Source organism: Podarcis filfolensis (assembly GCF_964270895.1).
Source record: "Podarcis filfolensis genome assembly, chromosome: 16".
NCBI lineage: Eukaryota > Metazoa > Chordata > Lepidosauria > Squamata > Lacertidae > Podarcis > Podarcis filfolensis.
In genome coordinates, this window is record NC_139620.1 from 31,254,052 (window position 1) to 31,275,770 (window position 21,719).

The following is a 21,719-nucleotide window of genomic DNA, read 5'->3' on the forward strand; positions in this document are numbered from 1 at the left end:
TTTTAAAAGCAGGGATGACGCTGGACCAAAAAAAAGGGGTGGGGTGGGATTTATTTGATATATTCATAAGTATTTCTGTGCCAGTATATCATAAAATGTCAGGGCAGTTCTACAATGTTAAAACATAAAACACAATTTATAAAAAAATACAAATAACAATTAAAGTGACTGGCTAATAAAAATATAAAAATTAAACAATTGCAAAGGCGTGTCAGAATAAAAGGGTATTTAAGAGAAGCTTGAAAGTCAAAAGCAAGGAAGCCTGTCAGATCTCTTTTGGAAGAGATTCTGAGGCTGGTCTGTAACCCCGGGGAACAACAGGCAGTGCCCCTCCATATGATCTCCATGATTGAGCTGGGATATAAGGGCTCAGGTGGCCCTTAAGATATCCTGGACCCAAGTTCTTTGGTGGGGGGTTGTACATCAACACAAGAAACTGACCCGGTAGGATATAAGCAACCAGTGCTGATGTTCTGGAAGCGATGTCACATGCTGTCAGCTGTCTGCCTGAATTGGCTCAGGAGAAATATACTTTCTGGAATTCATAACATCTTTTCCTACTGAAGGCCAGTTGAAAATTATGCTCTATGAGCCTGTCGACCTGCTGCCACTTCCACTTGCTGACCAAAGGTAAGTTTTGGGGAGGGGCAAGCAGAATCAAGGCAAATGCAATCTGCTTATAGCAGGCTATGCCTCCCTCAATTTTGCTAGCAGGATTTCAGTCAGAAGTATCCAGCTGTGCATGTTCCTCAGATTGAATTCATCTAACTTTCCTAGTAATCAAACAGGCATTCTTTCCAGTTCTTCGTTTCTAAACTAAACCAAAGACGAAGAGGCATATTGTGGATTTCTCAGAGAGCCAGCAGGTGGCTACCTTTCCACATTAGCAGTCTGGGATTAAGTTTATGCTTTGCTGGCAAATAATTTCCCTTTTCAACAGGGACTAAGCACACAACCCAGTCAAATTTAAGCCTTTTTAAGCCCTATTTATTTCCACTGGAGACTTTTCAGCATGAATTTCTTCGTAAACATGTGTAGAATCAAGTAGCACATCAAGGGATGGGGGTGGAGATCCTATTCAGTTCTCATTTTAGGAGGACCCTAATTCTATTTTTTTTATGGCCTGAAACTATTCTCAGAATTTGTACTTCTCAAAATTCTGCAATGCAGTTCTCCATCCAAGTCATGTGTACAAAAATGTATTTACTAAGGTAAAGTGTGCATAAAAATGCATTTATTTGGTAAAAATAGCACACAAAGATTTCTTATATTGCTGTACAGAAAAGTGCTTGAAGAAACAAATAGGTGACAAGGAGCATGCTGGCAGTAAAGCACACCATTCAGAGTTAAAGTTAACTATTCGCAAAAGCACAATCTTCACAGACTTGGCTGCATGAGCAGAGCAGCTCATCCCTGGTAGGTCTGAACCCATGAATCAGTTGCCGAGACCGAAAGCCCCTGTCTCCCCACAAAAAGCCCTCCATGGCTTTTCCCAGGCAATCAGAGACTGGGCCTGCATGCAGTCTTCCACTGCTCCGCCTATTTCTGCCCTCTTCTGGTTCTGGGAGACAAGGTAGGAGTGGAGCTTGTTGAAGAAGCAGGAGGAGACACCCATGACATCTCTGCCTCCCCATCATCTACTTCAGCTTTGAATTGGGCCTGGCAACTAATGGGCAGCCAGTGCAGAGTCGGGTCAAGCAGATCTTGCCTGAAATTAGCTCCATGTGGGAAAACACATTGGGACCACACAGAGGCATTTTAAGTCTATCAGTCACTGTCGGACATGAACATAAGTAGAGTCCCGGTGGATCAGACCAAAGGCCTGTCTAGTCCAGCATCCTGTTTCTGAAAGAGGCTAATGGGAAACCCACAAGCAGGGCATCTGATGGCCTCTAGCTAAGTGGAATTTCTACCTACTTCTGCATCAGTAGAAGAGGCCTACTGCCTTCAAGCGTTGTTCATGGGCCTTCCAGAGAAGTCTATTTGGCCACTGAGTGAAATAGGATCTTGAATTAGGTGGACATTTTGGTCTGATCCAGCAGGGGTCTTTTTATGTTCGTGAATTGAAATGCTCCAATCTTCATGGCTGCCCACAGATCCACAAACAACCAGGACTGGCATCTGTACAACATGAAAGAGAAACAATGCTTGTTTCAGTTAAAACCTTCTGGTTTAAGTATATTGCACTGCTAAGTTGGGGAAACAATCCCAAAGTACAGTGGTGCCTCGCAAGACGAAATTAATCCGTTCCTCGGATTTTTCGTCTTGCGAAGCACGGCTATTAGCGGCTTAGCGGCTTAGCGGCTTTAAGAAAACAAGGAAACAAAGGAACAAAGGAAACAAACTCGCAAGAACTCGCAAGACGTTTCGTCTTGCGAAGCAAGCCCATAGGGAAAATCGTCTAGCGAAGCGACGCAAAAACCGAAAAACCCTTTCGTCTTGCCCGTTTTTCGTTTTGCGAGGCATTCGTCTTGCGGGGCACCACTGTAAATCCAAAACTCAACTGTCACATTGCCAACTAATGTGATTATTACAATGTCATGGCGGCTTTGAAGTTAGCTCTAAATCCTGGGAACAAAAAATAATAATAATGAATCTTAACTTCTAGTTTTAAATATGTTTCTTTTACAGAGGAAGGAGGGCAGAGTTTGAACTGTGCCCCATTTGTACCCCAAATGTAAGCAGAAGTAAAAGGCTGTTCACAACATCAAGCAACACAGATGGTATTGAATCCCTAAATATATTGTAATCATCTTCATGGTGTGAAAGTTTGATCAAAGGTGAAAAAGAGAGGAAAGCCTACAATATTTGAGGCTCTTTTAGTTTAGATAAAATATGAGTAAGAAAAAGCATGGATGGCTTATGAGAACATGTTGACATTCAATGAAGCTGAATACTGGAAGACTCAGGACAGATGGGGAAAAGTACTTCTGCATACAGCACATACTGTAGTTAAACTATGGAACTCATTCCCACAAGAGGCATTGATGGCCACCAACATGGATAACTTTAAGAGAGGGCTAGACAATTTCATAGAGGTAAAGGCTGCCAATGTCCTACCTCTGCTGCTAGGAGGCAGCATGCCTCCGAATGCCAATTGCTGGAAAATAACAAGTGGGGAAATGTAAAGGATGAGCCTGGGAAAACCTTCCACGATCAAGGTATCTCCCCTTCCAGGTAAGTAATGTGCTGCCTTTGGCACACTTAAGTGGATGATTCAATAAGACCCTGGTTAATGAACAGCTGTGTCTGTGTGGAGCTGGAGCAATAATATACGTTGAACGTGTTCTTCTGTGCTGTAATGGTTGATACTCCCTCTATCAAGAGTTTATCTGAAAAGACCTCCTAAAAAATGCATGAGTTGCTCTAAGCGTCCAGTGCATCTGGTTGACCTTCTTCTTTGGCGACCACTTGTAGCCAACTAAGATTGTCTTCCATGAACATGGTCTTAACAGTGACTCCGTAAGTGACTGTGGAGGCCAATTCTGGATCCACACATCCTTCCACAGTGGGGACATAGGTTTCTGGGCGCGAGTTGATCACGGTGAGGGTTTGCCAAGCATACCTTCCTCGTAGCACGTTTTTCCCTTTCGTCCTGAGTTCGAGCATCTTCAAAGTCCACTCCCAACCATGAGGCAAGGTGAGGCGGCCACCTTGGGCAGCAGGATTCACAGGGCCAACAGATCCAGCCTCCCAAGAAATGCATTGCCCGTTGCTGCTGCCACTCTACAGTGGCCTCTTGGCGAATAGGAGGCACTGATGTAGATCTTTATTCCCCCTTGTGTCTGATGTAGATCTTCACTCACCAGCTCTTCCCTGGCGGGAGGCAGGTACCATTTTGTGATCCTTCTAAGGTGCCAAAATGTCTTGGGATGGCCCAGGGTGCTGGACGGGGAGGGGGACAACTTTGGTCTGACCCAGCAGGTTCTGCTTATGTTTTTATGAGAAGGTGGACATATTCACAGTTCTGAGCTGTGTTAAATAAACAGAAGATTATTTTCCAATGCCTCTGTACTTAGCCCAGGTGGCAGTAAGGTGAGAGGGGAGGGTGTTATGTATTGAAGTTCTCACCCTGGCCACCAGGGGTATTGTGTATATAGTTTTCACTCAGGTCCACATAAGTTAATTTAGGCAGGATACCCTGGGCTGTTGTTATTGACAGCTGGCTGTCTATAAAAGCAGGCCGGCTGAGCTGTTTGCTGTTCAGTTCCAGCTTACTTATAAAAAACTACTTGGAGAAATCTCTGTGTCGTCTGCCATGTCCACCCACTACTTCATAGAGGGCTTATCTCCCTGGGTGCCCAGCCTCCCTCCTCACCTGAAACCCCCCTGAAAATAGTCTCTGAAAACAATTAGGCTTGAAAGCAGACTCCTATTGCAGCCAGTGAGATTTTTACCTCCCCAAGTCCAATTTTTATTTATTAATTTTTTATTATTATTACATTTATATACAACCTTTCTTCCAAGAAGCTCAATGTGGTGAAAATGGTTCTCCCTCTCCACACTTTGGCCTCACAACAACAGCTTAGACTGAGAGATACTGGCTAGTCCAAGGTCCCTCAGTGAGCTTCATGGCTGTGTGGGGGATTGGAACCCAAGTCTCCCAGGTCCTCGTCCAACACTCTGGTGCTGTGGTGGGGGAGGACGGAATTTGTCCTCGGAGCATTGCAGCACACAGAGAAGAGTTTGCCTTTAACTCCCCAGCTTCAAGCTTAAATAAATATCCCCTCCATAAGGAGGCTTTGAAACATGAACTCCAGTGGAAGCTTGGCTGCATCCATATTATGCATTTAAAGCACCTGGGAACTTGTGTGCTGTGAAGATACCAGAGGACAACCCCATATATGTTGCTCTTTGAAGGAAGATCTTCATGGGAACATTTGCTCAGGAGTTCAGCGATGCTCCCTCAGAACCTCTCTTCTGCAAAAAAAACTCTGCACATGCTCTGACACTCAAGATTCTGTTGAAACGGAGAAATGTGAGCCATTCTAGACGCTTGGGGAGGGGTGGAGAGAGAGGGGGGGAATTCCCAGAGTTTCCTGGGGAAAGAGGTTGACTTTTAAACCACTCTGGGAACTGTAGTTCTGTGAGCGCAACAGGGGACTCCTATCAACTATCAACAAACTACATTTCCCAGGATTCTCTGAGAAAAGCCATAGATGTTTGAAGTGGTATGATACTGCTTTAAATGTATAGTTCAGATGGGGCCTAAGTCCCTTGGGTACTCCTATGTGCCAAGAGACTTAAGGAACTGAAATAATGGCTTGTGAATACCGTGACTTATTGCTTTTTTAATCCTTAGGAATGGCCAAAGTGAAACTGGGTGGCAGGTGGAAGTCGAACCTGGTAAGAGGGAGGAATTACTGGAGAGGTGAAACTGGGTCTTTGGCAGCTTAAGCAAAGAGGGGGAAACAGCATGTGTTATATCAGTATGTAGCTCAATTTTAGTACAGCAGCAGAATTGGCATTTTCTTGAAGGGATTACGGGTGACTGTACTCAGATGACCTCTACAAAGGAATTCAGCTAACGGGGAGTCATAAGTTCCTAAAAAGAACGGCAATTTTAAACCTGCAGACTCCCCTCGTCCGCTCGCGCTATGTGCTTGACAGGTTATTCCAAGCACATTATGTGCTTGTCTGAGACTCTCTGCAGGCTTACATCCTAAAGATGTAAGAACACTAATCAGAATCTTTGCTACTGTCAGATTAAGGCTCTTGTTCAGAACTTCGTGCGTTCTTGTGGGTTTTTCTTTCTTTTCTAAATCCTTTTGAATTCCTTGTCAGACAGATTTCCCCCCACCAAAAAAACACACATCCAACTTGTATTAACATTGGCAATCACAGGGGGATTTAACTGCGAGAGCTGAGAAACATCGCAACTCAACTTCTCTTTCAAAATTCAGATTAAGCGCTGGGAAGAAGGGCTATGTTTCATAAAATGCCATTGTCAGATGACAGCAGTTTGGTAGCCAAAACAAAAGAAAGTGTATTTTGAACGATAGCCCTTAGAAAAATACACAGTAGGTGCAAGTCCGAAACTGTGTTGCTGTTTATACACCATCAACAGACAATGGGGAGAGAAAGTTAAATAATTGTAAGTTTTAAGAACTCATTTTCATCTTGTGTTTTCCTCCTCCCGCCCTTTTCTTTTTCCTTGTATGCCATGTCTTTTCTTATTATTGTTTTTATTGATTTTAATGGCTAACAAAGGCACATATAGCACCTCCGTTTTCAGTTCATAGAGTCCTGTCTACAAGTCAGTCACGTTTGGTGTGACACACTGCTATCATAGGCGTTGTGGAGTTGTGGGGGAGAAAGATGTGGGGAGAGATTAAGTTATTTTGAGATTAAGAGCCTGAGGGAAGAGCCTGAGGGAAGGGACATCTACATCTGCACCATATATTTAAAGCAGAAGATTCAATCTCTAGCTGGCAGGCAACTCTAGTTGAAACTGGGTAGGTATAGAAGTTGGAAACACAGCAAGGTCATTCCTGCGCCCCTGCATTTCAAGTCATATGCTATACAGACCTTAGAGAGGGCAGAGATGTCTTCTTCACACAATGCCCATTTCCTGATTTGCTTCCCTGTGCTGAAATCCAATTCCCTGAAGCTGTCATCTGAGCATGTGCAATGGTTATCTGAAATGTACACACCTCATCTTAACTGCCACTTCCATTTTCAGATTGGATGGAAGTTGGTTTGAGGGAAAGTACATAGTTTTTTGGGTTTTTTTGTTTTTAACATATTTTTATTAAAGATTTCTTGGTTTACAAAAGTATGCGCAATGTCTCTTTTTTCAAGTTACATTTTCTACAGATCAGTTTCATTTGTTGGAGACATTAGTGTTACATTAGGAAGAAAAGGGGGAAAGAGGTGGAGGGGGGCATGGTGAGTGGGGGTGGGGTGGCAATGCTTCTATTCTACTTAATGTATGTGTGGGGTTTTGTGTCAGTGTCGCTTGTGCTGGTCCTCTTCACTATTTGTTTGTGCTCCTTTGGTGGTGAGAGAGGTTGGGGTTGGCCTAGGGTGCAGCTGTTTGTTTGTGACTGGTTGTGGTGAACGTTGTTTTCGTGTGTGAGTGGGGTGGGAGTACATAACTCAGTTGATTATACAGTGGTACCTCAGGTTAAGTACTTAATTCGTTCCAGAGGTCCGTACTTAACCTGAAACTGTTCTTAACCTGAAGCACCACTTTAGCTAATGGGGCCTCCTGCTGCCGCCGTGCCGCTGGAGCACGATTTCTGTTCTCATCCTGAAGCAAAGTTCTTAACCTGAAGCACTATTTCTGGGTTAGCGGAGTCTGTAACCTGAAGCATATGTAACCTGAAGTGTATGTAACCCTAGGTACCACTGTACAGAGGTCAGCAAACTTTTTCAGCAGGGGGCTGGCCCACTGTCCCTCAGACCTTGGTGGGGGGCAGGACTATATTTTGGAGAAAAAATGAACGAATTCCTATGCCCCACAAATAACCCAGAGATGCATTCTAAATAAAAGGACACATTATACTCATGTATAAACACGCTGATTCCCGGACCATCCGCAGGCCAGATTTAGATGGTGATTGGGCCTTAGTTTGCCTACCCATGTGATAGAACATGAGACTCTTAATCTCAGGCTTGTGGGTTTGAGCCCCAAGTTGGGCAAAAGATTCCTGCATTGAAGTGGGTTGGACTAGATGACATTCGTAGTCCCTTTCGGCTCTACAATTCTATGAATCTATGAGTATTTCTCAAGAAGCTACAGGGTACCTATTGACCGTGGCTAACATCCAGTGTACTCAGCGGTGGAAGCATGCTGGAGCCAGAGCAAGTGGTAATGTGTACACAGCCATGATCAGCTAGCAGATGATGGGGAATATTTTGCCTGAGACTGTCAACATGACTGGGCTAAACGGACAAATAATCTGACTTGGGGTGGGCAGAGGTTGATTAAGATCTATTGGTGTATCATCAAATGACTTGCTGCAGGTCTGCAAAGGATTTTGCCTCCACAATAGTTGAGCAATTAGTACGTAAACTTTATTAGCCCAGTTAATCCAAAGATAAATTTTATTAATTTCCCCCGCCCCTCCACACTGGAGATCAAAGCCGTTTTGTGTATGCTCAAAGCATCAAACAGGCTAATAATGCATCAGGCCTGTGTTTTTCATTATACGGTGCTAGTTTTGACAGCGACGTGGCGCTGAAGGGGGAAACATTACTTTAGTTTTTTTTATCCATTGTATTAGAAAGGCAAGAATACAATTATTAAAATATCACTTATGTGCTTTGATTCACAGAACAAATAAAACAATAGTTTATTAAGTAGGCTACTGCGGCTTTGAGCAATTTTTAAGTGGTCCATGGCCATGCACACATAGAAGTTTGGAAGCTGCTTCCTCCTGTAACTTAGGAACATAGGAAACTGCCTTATACCAAGCATAGGAGCCCATATTTGAGGGGGCCAGCTCACCCCCAAGTTGAAGGCCATTGCCATTCAAATGGTGTGTGCATGCCAAGTCATGTGATTAATTATTCAAGGCGTTGGTTACCTGAGGGGGGGCCCCCATATTTTAGTCAAGTTGGCGCCCCTGATACCAAGCCAGAGCGGGTCAACATTAAGTAGCAGTGGGTCTCCAACATTTCAGGAAGGTAATTTCTCTTAGCTCTACCTGGAGATGCTGAGGACTAAACCTGGACCCCCATGTTCCTTTGACAAATATTTATCAGAGCTGAAAGTGGAAGTCCAATAGATACCTGTTTTGTTTGTCCCTGTAAGACAAGGCAAGTATTGGGTAAGGTTGATCATTTTGGACAGTTCTTCAGTAGGGCAGGGAGATCCTCAACTTGGTAATTAAGCCTGTAACAGCTGCTGGACTTATAGGGGCAATTGCAAAAATAAATAAATCTCCTCCTCTGATCTTAACTTTTTTTCTTTTCAAAGTGGACTGGCTCAGTTGTGGAAAACTGGCTTTGGGGATTGGATGGGAAGAGAAGGGAAGAAAGATAACCCTTTATAGACCTCTTTTTTGGTGGTGGTGGTGTTTTGACTACACCACACAACAACAACAACAACCATCCATGAGTTTCTCCCACGAAATCAAGGCTGCTGTCTGTGTGCAGCTCCCATGCCCAGAAATCTTCCTGGGACCTAAATGGTGTTTGAGCAAAGGGAGGAAAAGACTCAACTTTCCCCATCGTCTTCCACCCATCCCTGCTGCAGGTGATACACACCCTGAGGGTGTTTTGTGCGTTTTTTTTGGTGGGGTGGGGGGAGTTTAGAGCGAAGAGAAAGGAGATGAGGGGAGGGAGAACAGGAGGAGAGAGTGAGTGGAGGAGGAGGAAAGGGGGAATGAGAGAGAGAGAGAGAGAGGGCGCAGAAGGAGGACCAATCTTGGGAGGGAAAGGTATTAGGAACAGCTGCTCTAGCTCTTGCTCCCGCTCCCTTCCCAACGCACAAACCCGCTGCCAAAAGCAGCTCCAGGAGCCAACAAGCATGGGCAAAAGTCCCCCTTTACCCCTGAGATCAGGCTGGCTCCATCTGTTGACAGCGGCGGCGTTCTGCATCTGGGGGTCAGAAGCCAAGGTAACCCCGTGGGGATGTTTACGTGGTGGGCGGGCGGGAGGGGAGGGGGTGCTCTCTTTCGGGTCCCCCTCCTTCCTTCCTTCCTTCGGGGTAGATTTCTCCCTCTTAGTGAGGGGTGGCGCGGCACCCTTAAAACTCCCAACTCCAGCGGTAGGTGATGCGTGGGGAGTGGGGGGCTAATAACGCCGAGCCACAAAGTGTGGGGTTGGTGCGTAATTGCGTTTTCTCTTCAACCGGGGGGGGGGGACGGGGAGTGGGGGGGGGGGTTGGTGGGTTGGCTGGTCCAGACATGCCAGGATGTTTTTGTTTTTCCAGCGAGTGGTGGTTGTGCTGGGGGATCTGGAAGAGAAGGAAACGCTTTGATTTGCAAATTGTGCCCATGTGTGAAAAATAAAAAAAAAAGGTGGGTGGAGAGCGGGAGGCGGCTACCGCCTTTCAAGTCAGCGAGGGGAGATGTTTATGATTTTCTCTGCCCGAGAGTGGAGAGCAGCGTACACGGTCGCCTTTTATTCTCACCCCGTTGACTCTGGTCTTTTTCTGTTTTTTGGTTTTTTAAACTATGCTACGCGGAAAATTTGGAGACGGGGGGTGGGCTATAGAGCAAGGACACACGAGTGTGTTTTCCTCTTTGATCTGTCACGTGTACCCCTCCCCTCTCTCCCTCCCTCCCCCGCTCTCCTTTTAATTAAGTTGCAAGGAAGGACCTGACCACCTCATATCTAAAAGGCTTTTCACGCTCTGGAATCGGTGCCTTAGATGGAAATCCCGATTAAAACAGGTGAGGGGGGGCGAAGCAGAGCTGCTCAGATGAGCCTGTTGAGCTAATTAATTTGGTCCTCTGGCCACAGATAACAGAGGATGGCTTTTGCTTTGTTTTCAAGGACTCGGAGGTCTGAAACTGTACCTGCTACCTCCTGCCTTCCTCCTACTTTCCTTTTTAGGCAAACAGGTGCTTCAGGCTTTTGTACAGTTGCAAAAACCTGTGTGATCTGTTTGATTGCTCTTCTCACACTGTTGCTGTCAACGTGGGGCGAAGTCTGTTGCTCACCAGGTATTTTGGCGGACAGTTTCCATTATCCCTGACTGTAAGTCATGCTTTATGAGGCTAATCAGGGGCGGACATGGGTCATCTTTTGTAACATGGCGCCCTGTGCAAGGCCAAAATTTGGCACCCTGAAATGGATTTTTTTCCCAAGTTTGCACCCCTTGGCTTGGTGCCCTTTGCAGAGGAACAGCCTGCACCGCCCTAAATCTGGCGCTGGACCAGCGAAGTGAGGAGTTGAATAACATCTGAAGGGCCACTGGTTCTCGATTCCTGTCTTTAAAGAGATTGTAAGAGGCAAGTGTCATAGGCTAAGCATTTGTTCCATCGCTGAAATTTGGCAGTGAAAATGGCAGGGTTCGTGAGTGTGTGTGTTTAATTTTTATGCCATGTTACATTTCCAATAAGGCTTTCAGAGGCAACAGAAAATAAAACATTACAAATAAAAAACAAAATACAATAAAGATCCACGTTTAAAGCAGCACGATTAACAGGAAAAGCTACAGTTCCCAGGATTCTTTGGGGGAAGCCATGTGCTTTGAGGGTGTGTTGGGTGTGCCATAAAATGTATGGTGTAGATCAGCCTACGTTCCATTGGTGCATATCATTTTGTCAACAGAACAAGTGTACCACTAAATTACTTTAACTTAGCTCTACCTTGGACCTAATGGTCCAAACTATAAATGATGTTGATTACATTTTTAAAAAATAAATATGCAGCTTAATTCATGTAAACAGTAACCTCAGGGAAGCCTTAACAACTTTGGGACTGTGAGGAGTAAAATTTTAACTCTTTTCTATCCCTGGCATGCTCCTGACAAAAATCCTCACTCCAAAGCTGCTGTTTGCATTTGTAGTGTCCATTGGCCCTGTTCAGATGAAATGGTAGAAGCAGCTTCTGAGAGCCAATTTTGTCAGGATTTGGAAAGAAAGAGTTAAACTCCATTCCCCAGGCCAAAGAAATATCCCTGTTCAGGCTTCCCCCTCTGCTACTGTTGATATAAACAAGCACACATGTCAATTGCATTAGCACAAGTAACACCTTGTCTCCATTGGCCTAAAGTTCCTTGATTTTGACCATGTATGCATAGGAACTCATTGGGTCTGCCTCAAGGGCACAACCTGCTTTAAGTTTCTAGAGTTGAATTTATTATCCCAGAGGAGAAAGTGTGTGATGTATTATTGGGTGGTAACTGAAGTTGTGTTTTTTTGCTGCCAAGGGTCAGAGTCTGGATTATATTTTCTGAAGGGTTGTAAGGTTTATTAATACGACTCAGTGTGAGAGACTGAATCAGTCTACCGTGAGAGGATTTTTAGGGCCCACCCAGTTTTTTTGATTGTACGTTGTTTCAAACTGTTTTTTAAAATTATGTTTAAATTGTTGTGATCTGTCCCAGTAACCTGCCCCAAGACCTTAGGGTGAAGAACAGATTAACAACAGCCAACTATGTCCAACCGGGTGGGAGATGAGAAGGGAACATTTATATTGCTGTCTGTATGATGCTGTATTGCCCTAGATAGAGGTGGGTGAATTAACTGGTTGTATTTAATGCTGCCTAGGATTTTTTGTGTGCCAGATGTTAGCCTTGCAACAAATAGCGGGCTGCGTACTAGCTGTATTATGGGTACTGTGGTAGTTGGGAATAGTTGAGGGTGAGGTTTGTGTGCGGAGGACTGCCAATGATGTATTTGGGAGATGTTTTTGTGGGTGGGTGACGTGTGGGTGCAGCTCCTACCTCAGTTATTTTGTTTACCCACGAATGGAGTTTGTGCTGTGTTTTCATATTTGATTTTTATTTTTTACTTTTTCTGTTTAAGAGAACATTGTATTCCCCTTCACAGAGCTACAATTCGCAGTCACTTAAGAAGCCACAGTTCCCAGGATTTTTTCCAGGGAACTCATTGGCTTTGAATGCGCATTGCACTCTATCAAGCGTCCATATGACTGGACAGATGGCTTTTGAAGAGGAGAAAGTAAGCAGTCTGGGGTCTTTTTTTGGCCTTCATGGTTTTGACAAGAAATAACATTGGCTTTTTCCTTTTAAGACTTCACAAGCCATTAATCTTGTGGCTGTGAAGTTTTCTTTCTTTTTCTTTTTCTTTGTTGGAAACACAATCATTTTGAGTCATGAATATGATTTCAACATTGGTCTGTTTAAAGACCATTGCACAGCTTTGCAGCACATCTAAGCATAGTTCTGAGAGCTAAAAAATTAGTTTCTTTCAGAGCCTTCTGATAGACCTCCCTATCCCTATTCAGACAAATAAAAAGTATGATTTCCTGCCTTGGAGCTTTGATTGGACAAACTACTAAGCCTGCAAATTTATTTTTAAAAGATTTATTGGCTAGGCCTTCTTCCCACAGAGGTGGTAAACCTATGACTGGACTTTACTACTTTCAGTTGCAGGCGGGGACGCATATGATAGGATGTGAGGGTGATCTGGCTGCGACATCTGTCACCCCATTGATCGCCAGGGTTGGTTTGGCTGATCTGACTGGCTAGGTGGGTGTCCCATCCCTCCCTCCCTGCTCCTTGTGCGTCCCTCCCAAAACTGCGTGCTCGGTGGAAGATGAAGACCATCCCAGATAGAAGGTGCCTACTGTTCTTCAGTCAAGGGTGTACGATAGAATGTGCCTCCATGTAAAAATAAAAATCCTTTGTGTGCACAGAAAGCTAGCAGATCAGGGAGAAGACATGGTCAGAAACTCCCCCCCCCCCGAAAGGCTACTGTTCTGTATGCATGGAGTTTTATATAACAGAACTTTCATTTATGAGAGTCCTCATCTGCATATCTAGGAAAACTGTAGTTTCCCCCCTCATGGGGCTAGAATTTGCAGTTTCCTTAGCAGACTACAGTTCCCATGATTCTTTGGAAAAGTCATTGGCTATAAATATGGCATGGATCTGCCTGTTATTGCACAAGAGAATACATAAGCAGGTTTCTGGTTGTTGCAAATGGATTGCAAATAGATTGTAGAATCTTCTGCACAACAAGTTCCTGCTAGGAGGAATGGATGCCCACCCACTAGTTTGCGCAAGTCTGTATAGCATCCTTCCCCAAGTTGATGCCCTCCAAATGTTTTGGTCTGTAACTCCTCACTGGTGGAGACTGCCATATATGATAACACTGTACACCCCAATCTTATATATGTGTACTTGGCTGTAAACTCAATCGAGCCTATTCCCAGGTGCACTGGAGTGCAGCCCTGGTTATATCACCTAAATTTGGCTCTGAATATTGTTGCTTGTATATCTTTCCAAATAATCTTTGCTACATGAGCTAGGTGGATCCTAATGAAAGATGTATTTGGAGACGACATCAGAGAAACCAGTCTCAAAGAACTTATCACATTCATCCCAGGTCATTGTGAAAATAAATTTGGCCAATAGATTGTACTGTAGAGATAGGGTATCTCCTGTATGTGCAGGAAGTCCCAGGTCCATGTCTTTGCATCTCCAGGTAGGACCAGGGAAGATTCCTGCCTGAGTCCCTGGACAACCAACAACAAGCCATTGCTTCAGCTTGCGGTTTGTTGAAAGTAAACACACTATAGTTAAGCCACTGGCAGCATTCAGGCATAATTCTAAACCATAGTTTTGGGTTATGTGCAAACCAGACCACTGTGTACCGGACCCGGAAAATCCTGTTGGCACTACATACTCGGTGTAAACCCTGACAGCAAGAGACAGAGTTTATTTCAACCCACTCTTTGCCAAAAAAAAAAAGTCAGGTTAAATTTGTGGCTATACACATGCCACATAGTATATGCAAACTTGGCCAGTGCCCCAAGTCTATTAAGGGAGACCCTCCACACCCCAGGAGAAACAAGTAAGTCCCACAGAGATCCCGTAAGGCTATCCACTAGCATATGTATGTAGTTGCATCTTTATAAAAGTGAAAATATCCTCACAATTTGTTTAGATCTGTGGTTCCCAAACTTTTCTTCCCACAGACCATGGGGAAATTGTTGAGGGTTTTGGTGGACCACTTGATGGTTTTTCTGGGTGGAATTCGACTAAGGTTTACTCAGAGTAGACCCATTGAAATTAATGGGCCCAACTTAGCTGTGTTCATTAATTTCAGTACATATGTAGTTGCATACTAACCTCTGCCTGTCGTAGCAATTGCAATACTCTGCAACTGTATTTTATTAGTTGTTTTGTTTCTTGCCTGTTACTTTGCTGTATTTCAAATTGAATTCTGTAGCATTCAGGTTGTAACACAGCAGAATATTATGTGAGAAGTGGAGGAGGCAATGGATGAACAACTGCAAATCTATATGAATATTTGATGTGATGGATGGGCTGCCTCCTGTCTCCAACCACAAATCCACAAAAACAGCACAGACCACCATTGGTCCACAGGCCACAGTTTGGGAACCCCTGGTTTAGATGGTCTGGTGTGGTTTCTCAGGCTCACAGTAGCCATATGATGTGGGTTAGGTCGAGAGGTGCGTGATCCTAAGGACACCCAGCGAGGTTGACAACGGAGCAGGAATTTGAAACCAGATTTCTCTATCTATACGTCTTGTTTTCCATATACCATGCAGAAGCAGTGCCATAATTGTGGAGCATAACGCTCTCTCTTTTTATGATCATGCCTCAAGGTTCATTCTTCCCTCCTCTGCCCCACTGAATGGCTGATTTGAAAACTGGGTCCAATTTATTTTGGGGGAATTCTGTTTTTTATTAAGAAAAATAAAATAAAAATAAAACCACAGTATGTTGATTCCAGGAGGAGGAAGCACATATGCATAGTTGAAATTAAATGCTTCCTGCTAGCTCCTAAGTGTGGGGCAATGTGTTATCTAGAGTGCAGGCTTTTAAGAAGCCTGAATTCAAATCCCCCCAGGGACACCACTTAGGTAGGGCAGGAAATGCAGTCTCCCCTCCGCCTCCTTTCTTTCAGACCACATGCAATGGCTTCTTAAAGGAGTCTGTACCTCTTTCTCCTGCTGTTGTGAACGTAATAGTCACTATAAAGAAGATTGCAGAACTACCGTAAATATATTTGCTAGGGAGTAAGTTCAATTGGAGGGATGCGGGTGGCGCTGTGGGTTAAACCACAGAGCCTAGGACTTCCGATCAGAAGGTCGGCGGTTTGAATCCCTGCGACGGGGTGAGCTCCCATTGCTTGGTCCCTGCTCCTGCCAACCTAGCAGTTTGAAAGCATGTCAAAGTACAAGTAGATAAATAGGTACTGCTCCAGCGGGAAGGTAAACGGCGTTTCTGTGCGCTGCTCTGGTTCGCCAGAAGCGGCTTTGTCATGCTGGCCACATGACCCGGAAGCTGTATGCCGGCTCCCTCGGCCAATAAAGCGAAATGAGCACCGCAACCCCAGAGTCAGTCACGACTGGACCTAATGGTCAGGGGTCCCTTTACCTTTACCTTAAGTTCAATTGGAGTAAGGGGTGACATGAGAGAGATGTTTCTTTTCTCTTTCTCAAAGCACTAGAACTCATGGACATTCAAAGAAGCTGAATGTTGGAAGAACGTCCTGCAGCACAGTTAAATTATGGCACTTGCTCCCTGTTATGTACTGAGTTGAATAGGAGCCAAACTGCAGCAGTCTGGTTGGTCCTAGAACAATAGGATCCAAAAGGCAGCAGTCTGATTGGTCCTAGAACAATAGGATTCAGAATGCAGCAGTCTGATTGGTCCTAGAACAATGCAGCAATATGATTGGTTGGCAGGAACCACCCAATCATGCTCCAGATAGAAGTGAATCCACAACCTGATTGGCTTACAGTAGAATTCCGGAATTAGCCAATCATGTGCAGCCCATTGTGTAAATAATGTATATAAAGCAGATACCTTGAGGGGACTTGCATTCATTCCTCCTCACCACTATGAGCTGAATAAAGAGCATGAAATCACTTTGCGACTCTGAGTATATTTCACTGGCGACGAAGGTGGGATCCCGCTGAGCTGACTGCCACACACAGCACCGCAGCACCGCCACCTGCCGCACCGCTGCCTCGCACCGTGTATCCAGGCTTCAGCTCCGGGACACAAGGAACTCAGAATGGCAACCGACAGCAGCTTCTCGCCGTTCAACCCAGCATCTGGAGACTGGGAAGCGTACGCCTCCCGTTTCACCTTCCTCCTAGAAGCCAAAGGGGTCACCGATGAAGAAGACGCCAAGAAGAGGGCAATATTCTTCAGCATCTGCGGAGAGGAGACGTTTGAAATCGCCCGGGCTCTCCTTGCACCCGAAGACGTCGCTACTGTTCCATACAAAACAATAATGGAACAGCTGAAGGGGCACTTTTCGCCACAGCCCTCTGTGGTGGCTCGTCGAAATGCCTTCTATGCAAAGCGGCAAGCCCCTGGGGAAACCATAACTGGGTTTGTGACCTCTCTCCGCCAAGCTGCCCGGTTCTGCAACTTCTCAGAGCTGGAGAACATGCTTCGTGACCGCCTCGTCGGTGGCCTGAAGGATGAGAAGCTGCAACGACGCCTCTACGCTAAGAAGGACCTAACGTTCCAGGTCGCTCTGGAGGAGGCCCTGGCAACGGAAGCTGCCGAGAGGTCGACGCAAGAGGCACGGCCGAGCCAGCTGTCCCAACCGAGGGTCCACCACGAAGACCTCACAGACGACTCAGGATCCAACAGGGACGAGGTGCACCGAGTACAGCAGCGCACTCAAGCAGCCCACATACCACAGCTGCCTCGACGAGAAGCAGGGAACTGCGCAAGCTGTGGAGACAGTCACGAGAGGAGGACCTGCCGTTTCCGCAACGCAGAGTGCAGGCAGTGCAGAAAATTGGGACACATCGCCCGGGTGTGTCGAGCTCGGCCCACCCGACGCCAGGCATCAGATGACCAATCCAAGAGCCCCAGGTCCCGGGGCCCAACACACCAAGGCAACGCGACGGAGCTCACGGACTTCCAGGTATACCAGTTGCCCCACCCCAACGTAGAGAAAATTTATGTAGAGGTACAGATAGAGGGGGCCCCATGCCGCATGGAGCTTGACACGGGTTCAACTCTATCCATAATCTCGGCAAGGACCTTAAGGAAACTGTGTCCTACTGGGGGTCCCAAACTCAGGCCGGCCCCATTCACCCTCCGGGACTTCCAGAAACGTAAGGTCCCCACAATGGGGGTGGGGACCTTCAGGGTGCAATACCGAGGGCGGACGCGGCAACTGGACTTGCTTGTGGTCAAGGGCCCCTACATTAGCTTACTGGGATTGGCATGGTTTGGACCACTGGGGCTAGCCGTCACCGGGGTGAACCACACTACCTTACAAGTGGACGTGGACGCCATATGCAAGGAATTTCCGGGGGTTTTTGATGGGAAATTGGGACAGTATACGGGCCCCCCCATTGCTCTACAGCTTGACCCCGCAGTACGACCAGTCAGGCTCAAGGCCCGCCGGGTCCCGTTCGCCCTGAAACCCCGTATAGACGAGGAATTGGACCGACTCGTGGAGCAAGGAGTGCTGGAGCCGGTGCCTAATGCCCCCTGGGAAACCCCAATCGTCACACCCGTCAAGCCGAATGGTTCGGTCCGCATCTGCGCAGACTACAAATGTACCATAAACAAGGCCCTCACGGCCCATGCATACCCAGTGCCAGTGGTCAGCCATGTCCTTGCCACCCTGGCTGGGTCGAAAATTTTTGGCAAGCTGGACTTGGCCCAAGCATATCAACAACTGCCAGTAGATGAGGCCACAGCAGAGGCACAGACGATTGTGACGCACAGAGGAGCGTTCAGGGTAAGGCGGCTGCAATTCGGTGTCAGCGTGGCACCAGGCATATTCCAGAATCTAATGGACTCTCTCCTTAAAGGGATTCCTGGCGTCACCCCCTTCTTCGATGATGTGTTGATTGCTGGGCCCACACCAGAGGAGTTTGAGGACCGCCTCCGCACCGTTCTGCACCGTTTCCAGACGGCGGGTCTCAAGGTGAAGCGGGAAAAATGTCTACTAGGAGTGCCTCAGGTGGACTTTCTGGGATTTATGGTGGACGCAGAAGGGGTCCACCCGACTGGGGACAAGGTACGGGCCATTTGTGATGCCCCAGCGCCCAAGAACAAGACTGAACTTCAGGCCTTCTTGGGACTATTGAACTTCTACCATTCCTTCCTTCCCCACAAGGCGGCGGTAGCGGAGCCCCTACACAGACTCCTGGACAAGCGGGCCCCTTGGGTGTGGGGCCAGCGCCAGGAGGCCGCATTCCAGGCAGTCAAGGACTTGCTTGTCTCAAACTCGGTCTTGGCACACTTCGACGAGAGGCTGCCGGTGGTGCTAGCATGCGACGCCTCACCCTATGGCATTGGCGCTGTCCTGGGACACCAACTCCCGGATGGAAGAGAGGTACCGGTGGCATACTTTTCCCAGACACTCAACGCAACCGAGCGGAACTACTCGCAAATCGACAAGGAGGGTCTGGCAATCGTGAAGGGAGTAAAAAAATTCCATGATTTCTTGTACGGGCGGCCCTTCACCGTGGTGACTGACCACAAGCCCTTGCTTGGCTTGTTTGCCCCCGAAAAGCAGACCCCCCAAGTGCTGTCTCCTCGTGTCCTCAGGTGGTCAATTTTCCTTGCCAGCTACCAGTATGCACTGATTCACCGCCCTGGGAAGGCGATGGGCCATGCGGACGCCCTCAGCAGGCTACCACTACCGGAAACAGGCCCCGACCCAGCACCTGCACAAGAGGTTATGAGCCTGGAGCTGCTTCCCGACCGCCCCATTCAGGCACAAGAAGTTGCACACCATTCCAAGAAAGATAGGGTCATCTCCCGGGTCCTGGACTGGGTGTGGAGGGGATGGCCCAGCAGCAGCCCCGGGCCAGAATTCGCCGGCTACACAACCCGCAAACACGAACTGTCGGCCCACAAGGGGTGCCTGTTATGGGGAAGCAGGGTCGTTGTTCCCCAGCCCCTCCGCAAAAGGGTCCTCACAGCCCTACACGAGACACACCCAGGGGTAGTAAGAATGAAGGCCCTTGCCAGGAGTTATGTGTGGTGGCCAGGGATCGACGGAGAGATAGAGGCCTGGGTCAAACACTGCCAGGCCTGCCAAGAATCCCGCCCAGATCCCCCAAGGGCCCCAGTCCAGTCCTGGGAGTCCGCCCGAGCACCATGGTCACGCCTGCATGTGGACTTCGCTGGCCCCTTTCAGGGGAAAACATTCTTCATAGTGGTGGACTCCTACACCAAATGGCTGGAAGTCGCATTGGTACCGTCCACTTCTACGTCCGCAGCCATCCGGGTACTACGCAGGCTGTTTGCAACCCACGGGCTCCCTGACACTCTTGTCTCTGACAACGGGACTTCATTTACGTCAGGAGAATTCCAAACCTTCACAGCGCAGAACGCCATCCGCCACATCCGTTCGGCGCCATTCCACCCTGCCACCAATGGCCAAGCAGAACGCATGGTGCGGACCACCAAGGACACCCTTCGCCGCATGACGCAAGGGGATTGGGAGTACCGCCTTGCCACATTCCTCCTAGCACAACACAGCACCCCCAGCTCAACGACTGGCCGGAGCCCCGCTGAACTACTAATGGGTCGGCGCCTTGCAATCAGATTGGACCGCCTTCACCCCGATAGAGCTCAGGATGAGGTAGTGGTGGGGGAAGGCAGGAACCCCCGGACCTTCGAGGCCCAGGACCCAGTGTACGCAAAGAATTTTGGGGCAGGCCCAGCATGGGTACCCGCCACAGTCACCAGGGTCACTGGTCCCGTGTCGTACGAGGTGCTAACGGATGGGGGGCAATGCTGGCGCCGCCACTGCGACCAGATACGGCGACGATTCCCGGGAGAAAACCAGGAGGAGGAAAGGTCAGAGGAGTCCCAAGGGAACAGAAGGGCAGTGAGGCCCATAGAGCAGGAGGGGCCAGCAGGAGAGGCAGAATCAGTAAATACAGAGAGGACCCGCGAGGCCGAAAGGACACCGGAACCAGAACCACGACTGAGCGAGCTGGTTGCACCAGACCAAACAGGCCCATCACAGCCAGCATCCTTGGAACATGAGCCAGAACCTGAACCCCGGACCAGGGAACACCCCAGGCCGCAACGCACACGTAGGCCACCGGCGTACCTCGAGGACTATGAATGCGACCTCCCGGGCAGGACTGGAACTTAGAGGGGAGGGGTGTTATGTACTGAGTTGAATAGGAGCCAAACTGCAGCAGTCTGGTTGGTCCTAGAACAATAGGATCCAAAAGGCAGCAGTCTGATTGGTCCTAGAACAATAGGATTCAGAATGCAGCAGTCTGATTGGTCCTAGAACAATGCAGCAATATGATTGGTTGGCAGGAACCACCCAATCATGCTCCAGATAGAAGTGAATCCACAACCTGATTGGCTTACAGTAGAATTCCGGAATTAGCCAATCATGTGCAGCCCATTGTGTAAATAATGTATATAAAGCAGATACCTTGAGGGGACTTGCATTCATTCCTCCTCACCACTATGAGCTGAATAAAGAGCATGAAATCACTTTGCGACTCTGAGTATATTTCACTCCCACAGGAGACTGTGATGGCCACCAGCTTAGATGGGTTTGGACAAATTAATGGCGGAGAGGGCTATTGATGGCTGTCGGTCAAGATGGTTATGCTCTGCCTCCACAGTCAAAGGCAGTAATGCTTCTGAATACCATTTGTTAGGAAACGCAGGAGGGGGAGAGTGCTCTTGTGGGTCGTGCTGATGGGTTTCCCATGGGCATCTGGTTGGCCACCATGAGAACAGGATGATGGACTAGATGGTCTGATCCAGCGGGCTCTTCTTATGTTCGCAGACCCTCCAGGTGTTCCTATTTTCCAGGGACATCCTTGTTTTAGAGAAGCCGTTCCAGTTTCTGATCTGATTCTGGAATTTCCCACTTTTCCTTGGGATGTCCCTATTTTCATTGGAGAAAAGTGGGAGGGTATGGAGTTATCTTGTACAGTGGTACCTCGGGTTAAGTACTTAATTCGTTCCGGAGGTCCGTTCTTAACCTGAAACTCTTCTTAACCTGAAGCACCACTTTAGCTAATGGGGCCTCCTGCTGCCGCTGCGCTGCCAGAGCACAATTTCTGTTCTCATCCTGAAGCAAAGTTCTTAACCCGAGGTACTATTTCTGGGTTAGCGGAGTCTGTAACCTGAAGCG

At 47.4% G+C, this 21,719-nt stretch overlaps 1 protein-coding gene across 5 annotated transcripts in view; it reads left to right on the plus strand.

The window, feature by feature from the left end:
* The first annotated feature begins 9,180 nt into the window (after nt 1–9,180).
* LOC310751070 (uncharacterized protein) overlaps nt 9,181–21,719 on the plus strand; it is a 52,845-nt gene continuing 40,306 nt past the window's right edge. The window contains exon 1 of one of the 5 annotated variants that reach the window (XM_083589982.1): nt 9,181–9,202. Coding sequence is in view for 1 of the 5 variants with exons in the window: in XM_083589979.1 (XP_083446105.1) it covers nt 9,332–9,565 (234 nt within the window). In the remaining 4 variants the exon portion in view is untranslated. Of the gene's footprint in view, nt 9,203–9,282; nt 9,566–9,606; nt 9,716–10,026; nt 10,344–12,027; nt 12,131–21,719 lie in introns of those variants that run through there. The other 4 variants (XM_083589979.1, XM_083589980.1, XM_083589983.1 and 1 more) reach the window with 4 other exon arrangements.